The sequence below is a fragment of the Orbicella franksi genome, chromosome 2 (genome assembly GCF_964199315.1).
Source record: "Orbicella franksi chromosome 2, jaOrbFran1.1, whole genome shotgun sequence".
In the NCBI taxonomy this organism is placed as follows: domain Eukaryota; kingdom Metazoa; phylum Cnidaria; class Anthozoa; order Scleractinia; family Merulinidae; genus Orbicella; species Orbicella franksi.
The window spans coordinates 12,595,595-12,618,513 of record NC_138146.1 but is presented as its reverse complement, the minus strand read 5'-3'; the positions used below and the strand labels follow the sequence as shown (position 1 = coordinate 12,618,513).

The window sequence follows — 22,919 nt, the reverse complement described above, 5'->3', positions numbered from 1 at the left end:
ACAGGACAGAATATAAAGACATACAAATGTTTCCTGGCTGTAGCGTAGAAGATGAAGCTAGGTAGAATAGATTCCGCAACGATATTAACTTGAAGCTAGAGAAAACGTTGAAAAGATTGGCGCGCTAGGAAACCGTAGCGTTTAAATAGTAGTAATTTGCATACATAAATGGCAAGCAAAACTAAAAATTCGCACGTGAAATCCTACAAATTCTACCTGGTCGCTGAATACCGGAGCACCTTCCTGAGGCAACTCAAAGATATATTGCACATTAGCAGTTCTTGTTCCCAACACAAAGATCTGCAACCAACAAGAATACAAAGAGATGAAGCTGATGTTCAATCCATAGTGTCAATTCTTCAAAACACTTGGCTCAACCCATTCAGCCTTGACCATCAAGACCTCGTCTGTCTTTCCACAGGAAAAGTTGCCACTCCTGATGTAGAGCGCGACTTGCTACAAGCTAAAGATAAAGGAGAGGAAGCCTACGACGCATTCCGAGAGCAACGACTTCAGTCTAATCCACCCAAAGTCAAGTTCCATGATTCAATCACGAAAGCTAAGCTGAAGACTTTTACTCACTTGAACAAGGAGGTATCAGTTAAAGCTGGTAAGAACCAAGAAGTGATCATCAAGGCCGACAGAAGACTGTTTGCTCAAATGATTGTCATCGCAGAGAGCAGAGACTTACAGATGAGAGAAGTGTTATCCCATCCTCTCGACCCACTCCCTTGGTCATTAGCTACCGCAGATGGCACTATTCATAGCATATCGTTTAATTTATATTACTCATATGGTTTGTTAGGCGCATTTGATCATATTCACATGTTAATTTGCGCCTTAGAAATATTAAATATTATTATTTTATTATTAAGACGAACAAAGCGTCCTTGGCTAAAGAACTGCATAAAAATGTCGAAGCAGCAGATGCCATTCCCCAACCCTCAGCATGTGTAATAGATGGGATGGCTCTTGTCCAGTGTTTGAAAGGTGATAAGAAGACATTTGCGGCAGTTGCTGAAACTCTTCTTTGCAGAGTTCTAAACGAAGGTGGAACAAGTGACAGGATTGATGTCGTCTTCGACGATTACAGAGAGGAATCCATAAAGAACGCCGAAAGAGAGAACAGGGGTGACGGTTTAGGAAGCGAATACCGCAATATTCATGATTCAAGCCGAACACAAGGTTAAACAATGGAGAAGATTCCTGTGTAGCTCAAAGAACAAACAAGCTTTCATAGTGTTTGTAACCAGCGAGTGGAAGAAAGAAAAGTACACAGCGAAGCTATCTGAAAGACTCTGGTTGTTACGTGTGGCGAAACATGTTACCAATTATCGTCTGGAATAATGCAACCTATCAGTGAGCTCGAATCAACCCAAGAGGAGGCTGACACCCGAATCCTCTTACATGCAGCCCATGCAGCTAAATCGAGGTTTGCTGCGGTCGTCATAGTATCAGAAGACACTGATGTGTTGGTACTTCTTTTGGCCTTCAAGAGCTTTATTCCTTCTTCAGTATTCATTAAAAGTGGTTCACAGACCAGAGTCAAGTACATCGATATCTCAAGAGTAGTTGAGAGGGTTGGAGCAAGTGTATGCAGATCACTGCCGGGCTTTCATGCATTCATAGGGTGCGACACTGTTAGTGCTTTTGCCGGACGGGGAAAGGTTGCAGGTTATCGAATTGTAAAGCAAAATGCTGAATTTCAAGAGATGTTCCAGCATTTGGGTATGTTCTGGAATATGTCTGATCACCTGTACCATAGTCTTCAGAAATTTACATGTGCCATGTACTGCAGCAACCCTGGGACAAGCGATATCGACTGTTCTGTTTGAAGAGAGGAGACGTTGATTCCAACCAGCTGCCACCCTGCAATGATACGCTGCACAAACACTCTGAAGCTGTTAACCGGATCCGTGGTCATTAGGCAGTTTAGATGACGTCATTTTATCACATGTTTAGAGCAAGAAAGCTACTGATAGAAGCTTGCTATCATACCTTAAAATAGACTTCAGTTATTGCAGATTGAGAAAATACGTGATAACACTGGTCCCTCCACATGGTACAAAAAAACCACTTTTGGGGGTCTTGGCCCATGGACTATGCGTGGCTCCGCGCGGATATATGACGTCAGGATGGCGCAATTTGTTCTAAAAATAGAAAAATTGTCCCATATCATAGGTGCACGCGGATCCCAAGACTTACGGTCTCCGTCCCCGATTATGGCTCCTGATTGAGCTCAATATTGTTAGGAATGGACAAACCACTGCATCTTTGCAGTTGAACATTAACAATAATCAATTTTATTGGGTAGTAGGGGCGGGAGGGTAAGCTGTGTTTGTTTGTTCGTTTGCACCTTTTATTCATGAAGATTTTTCATTATCACTATAATTATTATGTGCAACCTTACTTTCCATTGTTTCTTTTGTAATTTTTGTATATTAAGAGAAGTTTATAATACTAGAAATGTACATCTCTGGTTTCGGGTGAGATTAGATTCACGAGTAAGCTATTTAATTCAGAAAGATAAGCACTTAAGTGCTCTCACAAATGGCGAACTTCTCACGCCTACATTACGCTATCTGTCGTTCTGGCAGTTTAAATTTTAGCTGAAAATTTTGAGACAGAAATATATGTGCTAAGCAGTAAACATTTTTAGTTTGTCCCAGGCTGTTCAGGTGTTCCTGTTCAGGTGTTTCAAGACTAGCTTGTTTTATAGATTGGGTTTGATCGCGTAAATATTCTTGCACAGGCTACCAAGCCTCGCGCTTTGTTGTATATTTGTCCTCTATTTGATCAATTTTACCTCTAGCGCACGCTTCTCCACAGTCTACGCAATTTCCACCTCATTTTCCCCCGCGAAATTTAGGTCTAAATCTAACCTACTTGTGAATCTGAAAGCACGCTTCGTCATACGAGATGTACACTTCTAGCATTATAAACTTCTGATATTTAACCAATAGTCACTAGTCTGTGTCTCGGTGATAAATACATAAAAAAAGAACTTGGCCATTCCATTGGCCAATATCAAGCCATCTCGACCTCACGACCACTCTCTTTTGGTCCGAACAAAAGCTTCGTCAATTTTTATCGTTTCTCGCTTGTTTCCCGTTTAAAGTCAATTGGAGGTTCAGGTCAGATCCCTCACTTCTTCCTCCTTGTTAACTTCCATTTGGAATTTTGCTGCCCATGAGTCACTGTATTCTAGTCGTTACAGTCTACATTACTGACAAGTGAAGATATTAGCATAATTAATTGATTTTAAGCGTAGAGAAAACTTTTTATATTCATATCTAATGAGGCATTCTTCTACTGCTTTGTTGTTTTTCCTACTGACGTTTTCGTTATTTCTGACTGCAGTATTCAGAAGACAGAACCAGAATCGTTGGTACAAGTCTGCCATGTTTTCAAACGTCTTTACCTCCTGGTGAGTGGCATTGCACCTCCAACTTCACGTATGCTTTACACTTTCTTTCTTTCTCTTTTTTTTTTTTTTTTCTTTTGCTTTACAGTTTCTCTACTCGTAAGTCGTTTTCAACTGTGCAAGTGAAAACTTCCTGTTTTTGTTGTGTGCGTTCTCAACATGAAGTAACTTAAGCAAAATAAATAATTTTGCTTTTGGTCAAAAATGCCTGCACTAACGTCCAGAAATGGACTCGCCTTACCCCCCTCCCACCGTTAACATTAGGCGTTAAGGGGGAGCAAGCTAGTAAACATGTCAACGCACCCTAAGGCGACCAACGACTCCCCCTTGGAGTCCATCAACCTTTATTTTCTTTATAAATTTAGCCCGTCAATACGACCACCCTAAGTGACTGGCGAGATTAATGAAAGAAAACAACTAACAACGGAACAAAAATTGTGACCAGTTACAATAAAATGCATTAGATGTGTTCACTGTTTTTTTGTTGTTGTTGTTGTTGTTTTGTTTTGTTTTTGTAATATTTTATTTATTTACTTATTTATTTATTTTTATTGCACTTATAATACAGCACTGTATAACACACAACTTAACCATACTTAATACTTCGATCTAACGATACTTTACTTACAAATACCGAATTACAGTATGCTCACTGTATTGCAAATAGGAATAAATGTGGGTCAGAATTAGTAATGGTTAATCATAACATCATGTTTGAACCAACCCTGTTAATACGACCACCGGTTATACGATCAAGTTTTTATGGCCTATAACCGGTCGTATTACCGGGGTTACACTGTATATCCTAAATTACTTTTGTATTTCCATTGATGCTGGAAAACCTAATTAAGGAGCTTCAATGAAGTATGTGTCTGTGTGTGTGTATATAACGGAGACTTGAATCTGCCAATAGCTGTTTCTAATATTTATTTGAAAACATTTCGAAGACGTAAATCTCCAGTTATTTTGCAGGTGTTAGTAATGAAGCGAACGACCAAGAACTTAAGGAAAAAATGACAACGAATTCCACGGTGAAGACAATACTCAGCCTTCGAATTCGTAAACTTGAAATGTCTCGTCGAAATGGTCCAAAGATGCCAACCGGCACAAAAAATAATGCCATGTTTTGTCCGTTTTGCTGGCTACCGATCAAAAGAAAAAAAAGAAAACTTTTGGAATCGAAAAAAGCTGCACAAAAACGGCGACTTTAAGAGGCCCTGCGCCTAAGAAACGACCGATGATTTCCGGCTAAAAAATAAACTCGGCCGATTTTTATCTCCCAAGTAGAGGTTACCGAATACTATTTAAAAATGAATTTCTTTTGTTTCAGTTTCGCTTTAAACCAAAAATATCGAGCCGCAAAGTTTTTCCGTCTGAAAGCAGCAAAATCAGGCCGAAAATAAGCCCCCGCAAAAAACTGTTTAGAAATTACTATCGCAACGCAAAATAATGAGAAAACTACACAGCGTTGAAGAAAAAGGCCTTTTAATGCAATATCATTCGATAAACATCAAAAAACTGCCGAAGCGATTAACAAATAAAGTTTCAAATATTGCATACTAAATTAGATGGAGCGTTGGAGCTGATTTTGAAATAATTATTTCTCAAAAGTTCAACGCTTTTGAAAGCAATCACAGTGATGAATGAGACATTGGAGGGATACAAATCACGTTTCTGGAAAAACATTTTTCGGCCAAAGTATATTGACCTTGTACAAAGCGTTCAAAGTTACCGTTTTTACCGTTATCCTGCTACTTCGGCGAAACGCTTCTCTTTTGCCAATACGGCCGTGGATAGCTTGGTAAACGCCACTTTAAACCTTGCTAGGCATTCAGAGACTATCCTGAGTAGAAGGATGTAGAATTGAAAGGGAAAGGAAGATGAAAAATACGCAGAAAAACAAAATAACTCGAAATTACCATCTGCTAACGAAAGTTGAATCTGGAAAATGTCGTCGCGTGACAGCGGCTAATGACGTCATTTGTCACGTAAAGGTCGCAAGAGCGTGGGAAAACGAGTCTGCAATGTCCTTTGGGCGGTCAGCGGCTAGAGATCCAGTCGTGACCCATAACTCAGATCACGCTGCGGCCAAAACGGTGTGGCGGTTGGGGAAGTTTTTCTTTTTGAGTGACCATCATTTGTGAAAAATAACATAACATTGTTCCACTAAACGTTTTCTGGCCGGGAAAAATTGTTTTCCTATTTGTGCATTCGTTTGGATTCCAGCGCTATTGATACAAATGACGTCAATGGCCGCTGTCACGCGACGACATTTTCCAGATTCAACTTTCGTTAGCAGATGGTAATTTCGAGTTATTTTCTTTTTCTGTGTATTTTTCATCTTCCTTTCTCTTTTAATTCTACTTCCTTCTACTTAGGACGGTCTTTGAATGCCTAGCAAGGTTTAAAGTGGCGTTTAACACGCTATCCACGACCGTATTGGCAAAAGAGAAGTGTTTCGCCGAAGTAGCAGGATAACGGTAAAAACGGTAACTTTGAACGCTTTGTACAAGGTCAATATACTTTGGCCGAAAAATGTTTTTCCAGAAACGTGATTTGTATCCCTCCAATGTCTCATTCATCACTGTGATTGCTTTCAAAAGCGTTGAACTTTTGAGAAATAATTATTTTAAAATCAGCTCCAACGCTCCATCTAATTTAGTATGCAATATTTGAAACTTTATTTGTTAATCGCTTCGGCAGTTTTTTGATGTTTATCGAATGATATTGCATTAAAAGGTCTTTTTCTTCAACACTGTGTAGTTTTCTCATTATTTTGCGTTGCGATAGTAATTTCTGAACAGTTATTTGCGGGGCTTATTTTCGGCCTGATTTTGCTGCTTTCAGACGGAAAAACTTTGCGGCTCGATATTTTTGGTTTAAAGCGAAACTGAAACAAAAGAAATTAATTTTTAAATAGTATTCGGTAACCTCTACTCGAGAGATAAAAATCGGCCGAGTTTATTTTTTAGCCGGAAATCATCGGTCGTTTCTTAGGCGCAGGGCCTCTTAAGCAGGCTTGCGAACTGGTCCAATAGACCAATTTCGATGTTTTAAAATTCAGCATTAAACAAAAGACATCACTGCAAGTGAATACATGAAAGATCATATATTTGAACTGCGGAGAAAGATATGAAGACACGATTGATCATCGCAGTTATATAAACAACTTTAGCAGTTGTGAAATTAAAGCCTGAAAAAATATCAGACCTAAACGGGATTCGAACCCATGACCTTTGCGATACCGGTGCAGTGCTCTACCATCTGAGCTATCAAGCCAACTGGGAGCTGATCATGTCGTGAGTTCGTTATATGCCAGTAGATGGTGAAGAATGCAAGTAAATACATGAAAGATCATACATTTGAACTGCGGAGAAAGATATGAAGACATGATTGATCATCGCCCTTATATATACAACTTTAGCAGTTGTGAAATTAAAGCCTGAAAAAAGATCAGACCTAAACGGAGTATATAACGAACTCACAACACGATCAGCTCTCAGTTGGCTTGATGGCTCAGTTGGTAGAGCACTGCAGCGGTATCGCAGAGGTCATGGGTTCGAATCCCGTTTTGGTCTGATCTTTTTTCAGGCTTTAGTTTCACAACTGCTAAAGTTGTTTATATAACTGCGATGATCAATCATGTCTTCATAAAAGACATCATTACGAGGTTCTGGGGAATAGACCTCAGGAATTATGTGGGTTTATTCCCTGGAGCCTTGTTGTGATGTCTTTTTTTTAAGGCTGAATTTTACTAAGTGCGTGACAGTTGTTAGCAAACGCGCCAAATAAAGGTATTATCACTTGGCTTGCAAAAGAAGAGTTGCTACCCAAAAGTATTTTTCCGGGTAAAAAAAGGTGAAATTATATTCGCATGCAGAATCCGCAGCATTGCCTTATATTTTTTTCTTTTTCCATAATTCGACGCTAGCACAACTATCAACGACAACAACTCTGTTTATGCTGTCAGCCATGTTTATTTATTCAGCAGACCCTGAGAGGTCCTTAAGATTATGGTTAGGTTAACAATTACAATATAAGTCGCATCCTCGATTTAATAAAAAACAACAACAACAACAACAAATCAGCAAAGCGGTTTACAGTTTATTGAAATGACCATTGTTAATAAGGTCCGTTTGGATATCTAATAATTACAATTACTAGTATCCATTCTTGACTGCACTGGCTGAGAGCATGACCTAAATAGGAAGAAAGCAATCTGCCAAGCATACGGTTGCCAATATACCACCGCCACAGGCTGCTGTCAGACAGCCTAAGTATGCAGGACCGGCACCTAAGCATCCAAAGGCTGGGAAGCCACATTCTATCAGGAAACAAGCGATACAATCACCAGGAGCTCTACCCTCTGAAAAAGAAGTCAGTTTGAACAGTCAATATGATTAACAAACGTAATAGCAATGCTAAAACAGGTTCACGCTGTCACTACTTTTAACATAAGACGACTCAAATTCGACGTTGTGTGAGAAAGTGATGACGTGTAGCCGAGTAAGACGACAAACCCAGTCCGGGCCATGAAATCTATTTTAAAACTGCCTTTATATAGTGTATTCAAGCGTGTACGAAAAAGTTGACACTGTACCTTCATACTATGTTACCTATCTTCACTGATTACCCTCAAGACAATGAACAGTGACGCTGCCCTTAAGACAGGGACAGTGTTGCTGCTGATTATTCAGATTATTGAAAGTTTCCTTTCCTAATTTCCATATTATATCGCCAAATATAACCAAATACACAACTAAATTGGATCAAAAGATTCTAAAAAGTAAAATAGAACGAGTGTTTTGAGGAAGAAGCACAGGATTTCAAGGATGGACGTGGTTTACAGTTCATCAAATTTGATTTTGCGACTGGATGTCAAGAAATCAAAATTGCCATTCTGTTAAAATTTAGTCATTATTTTATCTGATAGTTCTTCGCTTTTTCAATTTCCCTTGTTACTTATTTTAAAACCACAATATATCAGTCGGGGCGCTATCCCTTCCGTCAATGAGAGGGAAAAAACACTTGATTGGTTCTCCGTGTTCAAGTTTTCAGATACAGACATTTTCACTTTGTAAACGTAAAAACTAACATGTTGTAGAGTAAGCACAAACAAACAAACAAATTACAAACCAGGGCGGCCCAAAGCCTTGGTATTCTTGGTGGGCTCAGGCTCTTCAGGTTCCTCGGTCTCATCATTCTTCAACTTGGAGACCAAACCATTATAAATGGAGCGCTTGAAGTTTTCAGGAATCTCGTTCTCGCCATTCTTCAACTTGGGTAACAAAACATAATTGGGGCGCTTGGGGTCTTCAGCAGTCTCGACCTCGTCATTCCTCTTCAACCTGAACATCATCACTCCGGTCAGGTTAAGGAGGAGAAATAACAACGGCGACATTACGAACATGACGTCTTCGTTTTTGCTTTTTTTCCTGCAAGGGAATAACGGGAATTTCCTCAGTTAGTCGAGGAAAGTGGATTAAAGGATATAAGCAGCCGACCATAAAGAGTCAATTTCTAACTTTTTCGTCGTAAACAAAGGCCAAATGCCGTTGTTAACGTATTCTTCTCTCCAGCGGCTTGTTTAGTTCTTGCTTTGATGGGCTCTGAGAAACAAACCAAAGCGTTCATATTTAACCGAAACTTTCTCGGCTTGGAGGAGTAAAATTTTGCTAAATTGTAAATTTTTGTAAGTTACCCCTTCTCTCAAGTCACCAGCAGGTTGTAATTTTTTGAATTAATTAATGGATAGCTTACTAACAAGGAGAAGACTCCAAATTAAACATTTATGTTTGCTCAATATTTTGAGCAGCTTGTTACAAGAACAATTGCAAAATATTGCTGCCTAACGCAGGCTACTAATGATGCAAATTACTTTTAATTATCAAGTCAGTATCTGGGGATGAAGCGGAATAATTTCACTATGAATATCCATTATTCCTCAGTAGCCGAGTTTCAACAAGTCTTCATTACTCCTTGCCTATTTTTTGGGTAGATATTCACCATATTGCAGCGAAGAAGGAAAGGAATGGGTCATCTGTTCTATCCCAATTTAAACGCTTCTCAGTAAACAATGGATGTTGTAAAGGATAATTTGTCTTGTACAGAGCGCCTGAAATCGATGACGTCTGCACAAATCATTCGGCAAATGTTTCACGGACTTTCTTGATATTCAGTGCTAATTTTCATTCCCAAGGTTTCCACCATATTTCAAGGAAAAAACTGAATATTCATGTTCTTTCACTCTTTTGAGCCACCATTCAATACACCTTTACAATTTTAAGCTAGCATTCTATATAAAGTAATATAAATGAATCACGCTTTAACTTCCAAATGCTTGCCTTCTCGTCAAGTGCTCACATAACTCAACAATTACAAGTACAGAGGTTATTATTTCCATTAGAGCGGTTTTCAATTCAAACCTTACTGATATCGTTAACTGGTGAGTGACAGTGTCGAAAGTTCTCTTTCCTAATTTCCATATTATATTGCCAAATGTAACCAAGTATACAAATGAGCTGAAACAGCAAGAAGTATTTTGGGGTAGAAGTTCAGGATTGCAAGGATTGAAGTGAATTACAGTTCATCAAGCTAAATTTTGTGACAAGACATAGCAAAATCAAAATTGCCATTGTTGAGAACGTCTGATAAAATTTTGGATCCCTTAGTCATTTTTTCTTTTCTAGTTAGTCGATATTTCTAAGCTTTTACCTCTTTAGGACGTTAGAAAACTCTTAAACGAAAACAACGCTGCAGTCTAATAAAGTAACAATTATACAAGCAAAGAGACAGTGTAGGGACTAGATGACTAGCCTAGGCTATTTAGGCTTACTGGAGAAATTGGCCTGTCACTTAATGAATCATCGACTCATGACTCTTGACCCATAGACACATTTGACTTATAAATCAGGGTACCTCAGTTAGCAGCCTTTTCTCGTCGCTACTTTCGGGATATTCGTTACATGTGCCGTACCCGTGTGTTTGTTGAAGCCCTTTATAGCGCGTAGGGAAGGGATAGCCTAACATCGGTTATCTTAAATGACATTTCAGTTAGTTCAAACAGCGCTCTGATTAGTCCGCACAGCGCGCTGGTTAGCATGAATAGTGCTCAGGTTAACCTTAATAATGCTTAGGTTGGATTGTTGTCGGTTTAGCTTTCAATGATGGCAATGGTAACACGATAGATTCATGAAAGAAAAATCAACTCGTTGGCTATTGACTTACGACTATAACTTATGAAGCTCATAACTACTTTAGTCTCCCGGTAACCGATCCGAAACTTAAATTGATAACATTTACATACCCGAAGTAGCCTTTACACTTTATGAAAACTGTATGTAGCTTCCACTTTTTAACGAAATAAAAATCAAATGAAACTGAAAACTCACTGGTTTACCTTTTGAGTTGACGGTGTACCTCAAGTTTCTAGTTGCTTTCAGCTGGCTGCTAGCGCTAAACAGCGACTGATGTGTTTCTAAAAGATACAACAACTTAAATAGGTACAACTTCGAGGCCAATAAGACCCTCTCTGGTTAGGTGTATCGCTAGAGGAAGATTGTTGTGACACTTATATTGACCTAGCGAAAGGTGGTCGTGAGGTCAAGACGGCTTAATATTAGCTAATGGAATAAGAGTTGATCTGCCAGATGTAGACTGGTGTTTATAGGTTAACATACAAAAAATACAAAAGAAACAATGCAAAGTAAGTTTACACATAATAACTATAGAGCAATAATAATAACAATAATACTAATGAAAAAAAAGCAAACGAACAAACAACGAACACAGTTTATCCTCCCAACGACCTAATATTATTGTTAATATTGTTAATTGCACGTGTATTAAGTGGTTTTTCCCATTTTTGAGGAGTGCTTTAAGAGCTTGGATATCTCCCTAGTAATATGGAGCGCAATACTTTAAGAAGTTTTTGTCCTGGCTATGAAACCTTGAATTTTAGGGTAAACTGTTTTGACATTTCTTAGAATAAATACAGTGTTCCATAATATCAAAATGTGACTAATTATATAGTGACCAAAATCAACATCAAGTCTTCCTCGTTAACGGTTTAATATCTGTTATTGTTTTTAAGCCAGGACAAAACAACCAAATTTCCAGAATTCAGAAGATCTATATTCTGCAGGAAAATAGTAAAAGCTCGCTGGATTGTGTTTCTTCTTGACAGAAAGTGCAGCTTGTAGAATCAGTTATGCCGAGACGATATTAAGTTCTGCGTTTACATAGACAAAGCAGTTTAGGTTTTTGGACTGGAACTCCCTAATTTTAGAATCTATAGTAGTACCGCGCATGAAGGATTTGCCTTCAGTCTTGCCTTCTCACGGAGTTATGATTTAATAAAGCTTGTTAGTTCATCACGGATGACATAAAAATTGTGAACGTTAAACCCTCTGAAGCTCAGGCATCGTGTTAAGCAGGAAGACATCAAGACCATTGAATTGAACGAAAAACACTCAACTGAATGAGCTATCGTGACAAGCACTGAGAACTCCATAAAAATAACCTTTGAGCAGGAGAGATTATTCGCCCTCTGAATTTACTCTTTGGCCTTTACCGGTCGCTCAAGGCCTAGATACCTATATCCGGATATTCTTTTGACTAGTTAGAAACGTACTGGATATTCAGAAAAAGTCTAATCTCAGGAGACAATCTGCCTCTCTGTGACCCTTGCAAAGGGACAAATAGGCAATGTTAGGGCACAGAAAGTAATTTATTATAGTGCCTTTGTACTACCGAAATATTTGTGTGTCAAGGCAATCCTACGCCTGCTGCATGCGAATGTCCAATTTTTTTTATCGGAAAGAATACTTATGGCTGGCAACTCTTCTTTTTCAAGCAAATGAATTCCTTTTATCGCAGTGATAATACCTTGGGCGTGATCGCTAACAGCTGTACGGTGACGCACAGTGAATGTTTCCCGTTGTGGTTGCGCTTTTCTCGTGGCAATCTGCTTGTCAGGCCAATTCACATGCCTGCTTTTAAAACGACGACTTTAAGAAGTCTTCGTTTTAAAATTTTGAACACCGTTTTTTGGTAGCCGGCAAAAGTGACAAAACATGGCATTATTTTTGTACCATAAACCTTTGCCATCATTCGACCGTTTCGTCTGGAAATTTCGAGTTTTCGAATTCGAACGCTGGGTAAGAGTCTTCACCGTGAAATTCGTTGTCATTTTTCTCAATTGTTGGTCGTTCGTTTCATTACCTATACCTGCAAAATAACTGCAGAATTTCTTCTCCGAAATTGTTCCAAATAAATTTTAGAAATAGCTGTTGACAGATCTAATACTACGTTCACTCTATCACCGAAACATGTTTAGAGTAACAAAATGTTTATAAGAGACACGCTTCCTCAATAAAAAAGTTTGTAGCTGCATTGTTCACATAAGTTTTGTTACCAAAGACATCCACGACATTGTTCTATATGAATTTTATGCAGTTTTATGGCACTTTCATAAAATCGTCAAGTTATAATTACACTTAAACCCAAGATTGCTCTGTTTTTTTGTATTTATTACGAGCTTTGACAAGCCCTTCGGAAGCATGCTTCCCTTTAAGTCTCAGCCGTCAAGGTTGACGCGTTTTATTTGATTGAGATCGAAACTATCTTACAAGGCAATTTCAATCTTCCTCAGATTAAACGTGTTTCGATCATGATTCGCCAAATGCATGGCAAAATGTCAACAGTTTTCGTAGTGAAACCTGTTTCATTCGGGACCAGAATAATCATGTTTCGGCCTAGGGTGACTGACACAGCTTAAGTCGCCGTTAATTACATACACACATACTTTGTTAAAGCTCCCTAATTGTATTTTTCAGCATCAATGGAAAATACAAAATAATTCAAATCCTATTTGCAATGCGCGTAGTGAACATGGTGCATTTTACTGTAACTAAAAACAGTTCTGTTTTTATTTGCTTAATATAATTTCTTCATTTATCTCGTCAGTCATTTCGTGTGGTCGTATTGAAGGGTAAATTTATAAAAAAAAAAAAAAAAAAAAATAGGAGGACTCCAGGGGGACTCCAGGAGGACGGGTTGGGGGAGTCAACCTTGAGTCCCCCAACCCAGGGTTGGGCGACTCCAGGAGGAGGTCATTGGTCGCATTTAAAAGCGACCGACAAAGGACCAAGGAAGTGGACGAACAAAAATCTTGAGGAAAACAAATGACAACGAATCTTGCTGTGAAGACAATAGTCAGCCTTTGAATTCGTTGATTCAAAATTTCCTGACGAAATGGTCGAATGATAAGAAGCGGTCATAGTACAAAAATATTGCCATGTTTTCTCGATTACCAGAAAAACGAAAAAACTCTTTCTAAAGCGAAAAAGGCTGCAAATATTTCAAAGCAGCCATGTGATCTCGCGTGAGCAGCGGGATGCTGCGACAGGAGTGCAACCACGGGAAACGTTCACTGTACGTAACCACAGCTGTTAGCGAGCTCGCCCGAGGTATTATCAGTGCGATGAAATAGTTCATCGGCTTGAAAAAGAAAAGTTGCCACCCATAAGTATGCTTCCCAATAAAAAAAAAAACAACAAAAGTATCTTTGCATGCAGAAGCCACAGTATTGCCTTCATATGTTTTCTTTATCTCGAGCGGCACAAGGATAGTATGATAGGATTTGGATAGTACAATATACTATTTTCTGTCCTTTATAATATTGCCTATTTGTCTCTTTGCAAAGGCCACATATATAGGGACAGACTGTCTCAGCTTCAGCTTAAATTTTGTGTTAAAAGTATCCAGATATTTAGTCTAGAACTAGAGCGACCCCTAAATGAGAAAAAGCAAATAAAAATCTCGGAAATACTCGCCTGACTAATGATTATTAGGGCGTTCTATTTGTCACGATAGCTCTTTCCGTTAAATGTTTTTCGTTCAATTCTATGGTCTTTATGTCCTCCTGTTGAACACTATGCCTAAGTCTCAGAGGGTTTAACTTTCACTTGATTAATTTTCATGGCGTCCGCGATAAAAGAACTAACAAGGTTTATTTTATGGTTAACTCGCCTGATCAGCGGGTGTTTTCAGAGCGTTCTATTTGTCACGACAGTTCTGTTCTGGAATGTTTTTCGTTCAGTTGAATGGTCTTTATGTCTTCCTGTTAAACACGATGCCTGAGTCTCGTGGGTTTAACTTTCAATTGACTAATTTTTATGGCGTACGTGATGAAGGAACTAAGAAGTTTTCTTATTTGGGTAACTCCGCAAGAGGACAAGAAAAGTTAAGTCTTGCGCAGTACTACTCTAGATTGTAAGATCAGGGAATCTCCCAATACAAAATCCTAAATTTTAAAGTCTATACTGTTACAATCAAGAAAATCTGTCTTCTGGGGATAACTGATTTTCCAAGCTGCACTTTCTATCAAGAAGAGGCAGAAGCCTTCGAGCATTTACTCTTTTTCTGCAGAATATAAATCTTTCGAAATCTGAAAACATGCTTTGTCCTGTCAATAGGTGAACTTGATCCATTCTTGAACTTGATCTTCATTACTATAATTAATCCCATCTTATTATTAGGGAATTTTTTATTTACTCTAAGAAATGTTAAAACAGTTTACCCTTCATGGTCAGGACTTTAAACTACTTATAGTATTAAGCTCAATATTGCTAGGAAAGGATATGCAAGCTCTTAAGGCAATTTCAGCAACTAGGACAAACTACTTAATCTTTGCAATTAACAATATTAACAATAATTAATTTTATTGGGTAGTAGGGAGGATAAGCTGAATTTGTTTGTTTATTTGCACCTTTTATTCATGAGGGTTTTTTTATTATCACTATAATTATTATGTGTAATTTCTTTTTTGCATTGTTTCTTTTGTAATTTTTGTATATTATTAGAGAAGTTTATAATGCTAGAAGTGTACATCTCTGGTATTGGGTCTTGTGCTATCAGATTCAAGAGTAAACTATTTATAGACAATTTTTCAGCGAACCAGGAGCTAATCACGTTGGACTTGACTTGTAATGTGGGCTTTGATTGACTTAAATTCAGAAAGAGAAGCGCGCAAGTGCTCTCACATGCAAATGACGAACTTCTCACACGTGAATTATCTGTCGTTAGCAGTTTAAATATTAGCTCAAAGTTTTGAGACAGAAATGTATGTGCTAAGCCGTGAAAATTTTTAAGTGTGTCCCAGGCTGCTCAGGTGTTTCAACACTCGTTCAATAGATTGGTTTTGATCACATTTCGAAATATTCTTGCACAGACTACCAAGCCGCGCGCTTTGTTGTATATTCATCATTGGTCAACATCAAGCCATCTTGACTTCACGACAACTCCCTTTTGGCCCGAAAAAAAGCTTGATCAATTTCTTGACGCTTGTTCCCCGGTTAAAGTCAATTGGAGGTTCAGGTCAGATCCCTCACTTCTCCCTCCTTCTTAAAGTCCATTTGGAATTTTGCTGCCCATGAGTCACTGCATTACTGACAAGTGAAGATATCACCATAATTCATTGCTTTTAAAGGTAGAGAAAACTTTTTATATTGATATCAAATGAGGCTTTCTTCTGCTGTTCTGTTGAATCAACTGCGTGTCTTCTTTTTGCTATTGACGTTTTTGTTATTCCTGACTACAGTATTCAGAAGAGAGAACCAGAATCGTTGGTACAACTCTGCCATGTTTTCAAATGTTTTTACCTCCTGGCGAGCGACATTGCACTTCCAACTTCACGTATGCTTTACACTTTCTTTACTCGTAAGTCGTTTTCAACTGTGCAGGTGAAAACTTCTTGTTTGTGTTCTCAACATGAAGTAACTTGAGCAAAATGGATAATTTTGCTTTTGGTAAAAAATGCCTGCACTAACGTCCAAAAATGGGCTCGCCTTACCTCCCTCCCTTCGCTAACATTAGTGAGTTTTAGGAAACCACAACGGCGACGGCTACGGCGACGAGATTGTCACCAATATGGTTTAATGAGTAGAACAATAGCTGTGCACGTGTGTTTTGAATCTTGGTACATTTCTTTGCCGTTCTCCACAAAACAACAACGTGACATGCTAAATTCTACGTATCATGTTTTAGAGAACGCGAACCGCAATGGTTAATTTTTCGTATCTTCTTTGGAATTGAAAGCTGTCGGTGCATGTTTAGCCTAAGCAGGTTTTTAGACCGATAAGCGCACTGAACAGATCTACACAGTTGCGACGTGAATTCATTTTTTACAAGGCGTCGTCCCCACCGTCGCCGTCGTCATTGCCAAAACTCCCTACTAATGGGCGTTAAGGGGGAGCAAGCTAGTGAATATGTCAACGCCCCCTAAGGCGACCAACGACTTCCCCTTGGAGTCCATCAACCTTTATTTTCTTTATAAATTTACCCCGTTATTACGACCACCCTAAGTGACTAACGAGATAAATGAAAGAAAACAAATAAAAACAGAACAAAAAACTGTCCTCAGTTTACAATAAAATGCTCTAGTTGTGTTGATGATAGGGCATGTCCTACGACAAAACAGAAACAGCCATACCAACATAGCCCTATCATGGACACCTGAAGGAAAAAGGAAGACAGGAAGGCCTAAGACCACCTGGCGAAGAACAGTTGAGAGAGAGAGGAACAGCGCAGGATGACGTACATGGGATGAGGCAAGAGCTGCTGCAGCCAACAGAGAAAATTGGAGGCATTATGTGCCACGAGGCACAAAGAAGCTAAGTGAAGTGAAGTGAAGTGTTCACTGTATTCCAAATAGGAATAATTGTGGGCCAGAATTAGTAATGTTTAATCGTAACATTATGTTTGAACCGACCCTGTTAAATACGACCACCGGTTATACGATCACGTTTTTATGGCCCATAACCGGTCGTATTAAAGGGATTACACTGTATATATCCTAAATTACTTTTGTATTTCCATTGATGCTGAAAAACAAAATTGGGGAGCTTTAATAAAGTATGTGTCTGTGTGTGTGTAATTAAGAGTGACTTAGATCTGTCAATAGCTGTTTCTGATATTTATTTAAAAAAATTTTGAAGACGTAAATCTCCAGTTATTTTGCAGGTGTTAGCAATGGAGCGAACGACCAAGAACTTAACGAAAAAATGACAGCGAATTTCACGGTGAAGACGATACTCAGCCTTCGAATTCATAAACTCGAAATTTCCTGACGAAATGGTCCAATGATGCCAACCGGTACAAAAATAATGCCATGTTTTGTCCGTTTTGCCGGCTACCAATAAAAGAAAAACTCTCTTGGAAGCGAAAAAAACTGCACGAAAACGGCGACTGCAGGCGTGTGAACTCGCCTGTGAACTCGGCAGGTGAAAATGGCATCTATCGTTTACGAAACTGACAACTGCACCGCCGAATGACTTTTAACTTATAACCAGAAGGTCAGCTTCAACGATATAAGATTTACTCCTTATTTTGTTCATAAACTTTCTCAAACTCATTAATAATTCATCAAGTTTGAACAAAGGAAATCATGACCGTAGCGGTGTTTGGATATCTGATCTTAATTATCATGGATTTTAACGATTTTATTTCTTCATTTTCTCCCTGATTGAGAAGATATATGAAACACCCAAGACTGTGTTTGACCACATTTCCAAACACCTCGAAATCCGTAAAAAATACTCCGCTGCGCGGCGTATTTTCAACTGTCTTCTCGGTGTTTGGAAATGTGGTCAAACACGGTTTTTCGTGTTCGATACATTACTTAAAAGGTGGCTCTGAATTTCCTTGATTCTAGGTTTAAATCGAATGTTCTCTTTAATCATTGCTACACAAGTTTAAACTAAATGTTCTATACATGGGTGCCAACAGGCAAGCTGCGATAGGATGTCACCGACGGGCAGTAGTAATGTATTTTTAAGCCTAGCCAGGTCCTTACCAAAACTTTTACGTTTTCGGGGACCGCTTTGCAAAGTATTCCAATTTTCTCAGGATTCTGGGGTATACGGTATACAGAAGGTTTTAAATTAGATATACGGTATTTGTATGCTGGAATATAAGTATTTGGTATCGTTCAAAATATATAACTTCAAAATCCCTTCCTTTTATCCTTGATCTAGAACATATACTTTCTCCTGTAGTGATTAAATTTTGGTTATATCGAGTCGCTATTTTAGGTATATGGGTACACCACTACTCCCACCCCACCCCCCAGGACTGGCCGACTCTGATTTCAAGTTGGATTTCAAGGGAAACGGCGGGAAAGTTCCAACACTACATCTCTTGGACGAATTAGATGATTTCCTTTCTAGGCCGCTTGGACATTCAACTTTGAAACTGGGGCCATAGAAGTAATCGTAGCTCATTGAAAACACAGGCTCTAAGTCAAAATGTAGACACTCTGAAAGATAGCGAACAACCCAATGAATACATTTTCATGTAAGATTTTAAAAAGTGAAGAACCGAAAGATTATTTTCCTCGCAAGTAATCCATCTAACATTCATTTCTTCTAGAAAAGCAAACCTCGAGTTGTTTGAAAGAACATAATTGAAGAATAAGATTCAACGACAAATCTAAGCTACCACAACTATCAACGACAACAACTCTGTGTTAATACTACGTCAGCTCTGTTTATTTCTTGAACACCCTAGGGGGTCCTTAACTTTATGATTAGGCTCCTAATTACAGAAGGTCTTGAACATAAATGAGCAGCAACTTCGTTTAAAAATAATGAAAAAACAAAAAACAACAACAACGAAAAAACAAATCAGCAAAACGGTGCAGGATTTCCATACGTCTTACAGTCTTAAGTGAAATGACCATTGGTAATAAGATCCATTTGCCAGCGTTTGGATATTTGACAATTACAATTACTATCCTGATGAGGGCAAACAAGGTACCCAGCATCTGTCTGTGGCTGAGATGCCACAGCCTCTTAGCACACAAACAAAAATATCCACAATAGCACTTCCAACAGATAAGCAGGGTACCCAGCATTGATCTGACGCTGAAACGCCACAGCCTCTTAGCACACACTCTATAATATCCGCAGCAGATCTCCCAACTGAAAAAAAAAGTCAGTTTGAACAGTGAATATCATTAACAAATCGTTTTCTGTTAACGGCAAACGGTTCTGTTAACGGTTTTCTGAAGACTGAAGAAGGGTTATACACCCAAAACGTTTGTTTCTTCAAAGACGTTTATGACACTTTTTGATAATTTGTTATAATATTGTCTTATAAGCTATTTTTCCGTTCACCACTCATCACTAAAAAATGTTGTTGTCCGCAATGTTGCAGAAGCACAACAAGATTCTACTTCTGCAATATTGCATGCAATATTTGCTATTATTATATGGTTAGCTCCGTGAGCGGGCAAGATGAATCAGATCCTACGTTGTGATTGGCTACCCGAACGGGCAAGATGGAGCTATCTTGCCCACTCGGGATTACCCGCCGTGTCCCGCGAGAAAAATTTCCCCGAAAGCCATACAATAAATCCTTTATTGACCAAGGTAGTTCGGTCAAGATGGCTTGATATTGGCCTCGTTCTTTTTTTGCGAGTTTATGGACCTCGACTCCCTCTCGGTCCATAAACACGCAATAATAGAACTTGGCCAATATGCAGCCATCTTGACCTCACACTTGGTCAATAACCCATATATACTGCGTACAACAACTCCAGGGGTGAACACGGCTAGAAAGTAGAGCTGCCGAGCGCGCTGAATAATAAGTATGGGTTATTGACCAAGTGTGAGGTCAAGATGACTGGATATTGGCCTCGTTCTTTTTTTGTGTGTTTATCCATAAACACGCAAAAAAAGAACGAGGCCAATATCCAGCCATCTTGATCGAACAAGCTTGGTCAATAATGGATTTATTACATGGCTTTCGGGGAAATTTTTCTTGCGGGACAGGACGGGTAGTCCCGAGCGGGCAAGATAGCTCTATCTTACCCGCTCGGGTAGCCAATCACAGCGTAGGATTTGATTCATCTTGCCCGCTCACGGAGCTGGCCATATAATAAGTATGGTAATCAAATGGTAACGACTGATATTAGGAAATAATTTCCCTCGCCTAAAAGCTGAGAAAATTATTAGAATTTTGACAAATTAAAATGCAAGTAAAATCATTTCCTAATTTCACTAGTATAGCATTTGGTTACCTTTTAATATCATGGGTCACAAATTACGCTCACAATCGTGGGTATTTGACTTGTTCATTGTATCGACAAAATTCGCGCCAAGCGTTGCCATAGCAATTTTGTAGGTTCTCATTTGAAACGATAAATTAACACCAAAATCTCGCGCCAAAATTAAGGAGTAATTTGTCACCCATGATGCATATAACCACTTATCAAACTTTATTTCGTACGTTTTCTCTCAGACATGTTAAAGCAAGGTTCTTTTAGCCACACTGAATTTTTGGAAAAGCTACAGAAAAAGGTCTCAAGAGCGGAAAATCTAATACTTTACGTGGAAAAATAAAAACTTGTAGATTTCCTTCACAACGATATGCAAAATTCCAATGAATACTCAGACCACCATTCGATCTTGTCGCGTAGTCTTGACGCTTTCATCCGACGACGTGAATCTTTTAGTCATTATTTTTGCGTTTTAGTTGTTATTTCTTTGCTTTCACCACTTTTGGCGTTGTTCGTTCTACGGCAAGATAACAAAGCAATTTTGTAGCAAGCTCCTGGCCATACTTAACGAAAACGATATATCAATTGGGACCCTGTCCCTTAAATCTATGCGAGGAAAAAAACTTGCTCAGTTCTCCGTTTTCAGGTTTGTAAGATACAAACATTTGTAAATTAGGGTAAGTACAAACTAACAAAAGACAAACAAACAAACTTTGGTTTGGATTGGGGTTTTCAGGAATCTCGATCTCGTCGATCTCGTCATTCTTCAACTTGTGCAACATCACTCCAGTCAGGTTAAGGAGGAGAAATAACAACGCCGATCTCACGAACATGATGTCGTACGTTTTGGTTTTTCTCTGCAAGGAAATAACGTGAATTTATTCAGTTAGCAGGTTTCATAAGTTAATAAAAGGAGATAAGCACCCGACAATTAAGAGTCATGCAACTTCCAACTTTAGTTGTTAACGAGAAGGTAAATTAATCAACATGACACGAGCGTGGGACAAAGAAAAATTCTGAGTCACGATGACTTCGATAGCGTTGATCCTAGCAGTATGCAGGACACCTGTCATATATGAACTCAGTTAAATGGCCTTGCTCTCTATGAGTTCTCGTAGCTCAGTAGATAGAGCGCCCGCCCGGTGTTTGGGAGGTCATGGGTTCGATTCCTGTCGGGGACTCAGAATTTTTCTTTGTCCCACGCTCGTGTCATGTTGATTAATTCACCTTCACATTTCATTAACGAGCTTAAAATTCACCATCTTTATTAACTTATCACTTTAGTTGTTAACCTTTTTTGCACTTTTTTTGTGCAGCAACGACCGCGCGGAATTAACTCAAACGCAACTTGAGGTAATCCTTTCACTATTTGCAGCCATGGTTCAATATACCTTTAATTAATAAAAGTTAAAGCCAATATTCCATATCCATCATTCCACTTTACGTAATCCCCCAATACAATAATCACGAAGAGAAGGGCTTACTGATTTCCTTTAGGGCGGTTTTCAAACCTTCCTGCAAACGTTGGCTGACACTGCGAAAGAACGTCTAATATTTCAAAGTGACAGTTTCCCGGTTGATTATCGAAAGTTCTCTTTTCTAATTTCCACGTTATATTGCCAAATGTAACCAAATATACAAATAAATTGGATCAAAAGATTCTACAGAGCAAAACAGAACAAGTATTTTTTGGGGGCGGGGGGGGGGGGAAGAAGTACAAGAATGGATTACAACTGTATCAAATTTGATTTTGTTACGGGATGTCAAGAAATCAAAATTTCCATTCTAATGAGACCTGTTGAAATTTTGAATATTTCAGTAATCAACGTTTCTAAGCTTTTTACGGATGTTGAAAACTCTTAAACAAAACCAGCGCTACAAACCAATACGGCGGCAATTACAAAAGGAAGAGTGTAGGGACTGGACTAGGCCAACCAAAGTGTTATTTAGGCTGACTGGAGTGCTACATGTATTCAGGCTAATAACCGGCAGCAGTCCAAATTGACCAGTGACTTATTGACTCATTGACTCATGAATCTTGACCCATAGACACATTTGACTTATGAATCAGCGTTCCTCAGTTAGCAGCCTTTTCCTGCCGCTACCTTCGGGTATTCGTTACATGTGCCGTATATAAAAGGTCTTTCCATAGCCTGCGAGTAGGCTCTAGTGTTTGGGTTTCGCGCCCAATCGCTGCTATGGCTTTTTTTTTCCGTTCGCGTTTGCGCAAAACTCCAAATAAGTGAGCCTTCTCGAAGGCTATGGAAAGACCTAGTATATGAGGCACATGTAACGAATACCCGAAGGTATCTCGAATCTCTTTACGGTGGCCAATTCACATTATCAACCCAGTTGATAAAACCAAATTATCCGAAGGTGAACCTGCTCGCACGGTAGTCTTTCCATATCTCACTATAATCGTTTATCCGTACGTTA

At 38.9% G+C, this 22,919-nt stretch overlaps 1 protein-coding gene across 1 annotated transcript; it reads right to left on the bottom strand.

The window, feature by feature from the left end:
* Nucleotides 1-17,848: 17,848 nt before the first annotated feature.
* Nucleotides 17,849-22,168, bottom strand: LOC145478063 (uncharacterized). Its single transcript, XM_081455963.1, has 2 exons — nucleotides 21,196-22,168; nucleotides 17,849-19,404 (listed from the first exon to the last, which is right to left on the bottom strand). The coding sequence occupies exons 1-2, from the start codon at nucleotides 21,314-21,316 to the stop codon at nucleotides 19,214-19,216; spliced, it is 312 nt and encodes a 103-aa protein (XP_081312089.1). The 5' UTR covers nucleotides 21,317-22,168; the 3' UTR covers nucleotides 17,849-19,213.
* Nucleotides 22,169-22,919: the final 751 nt, after the last annotated feature.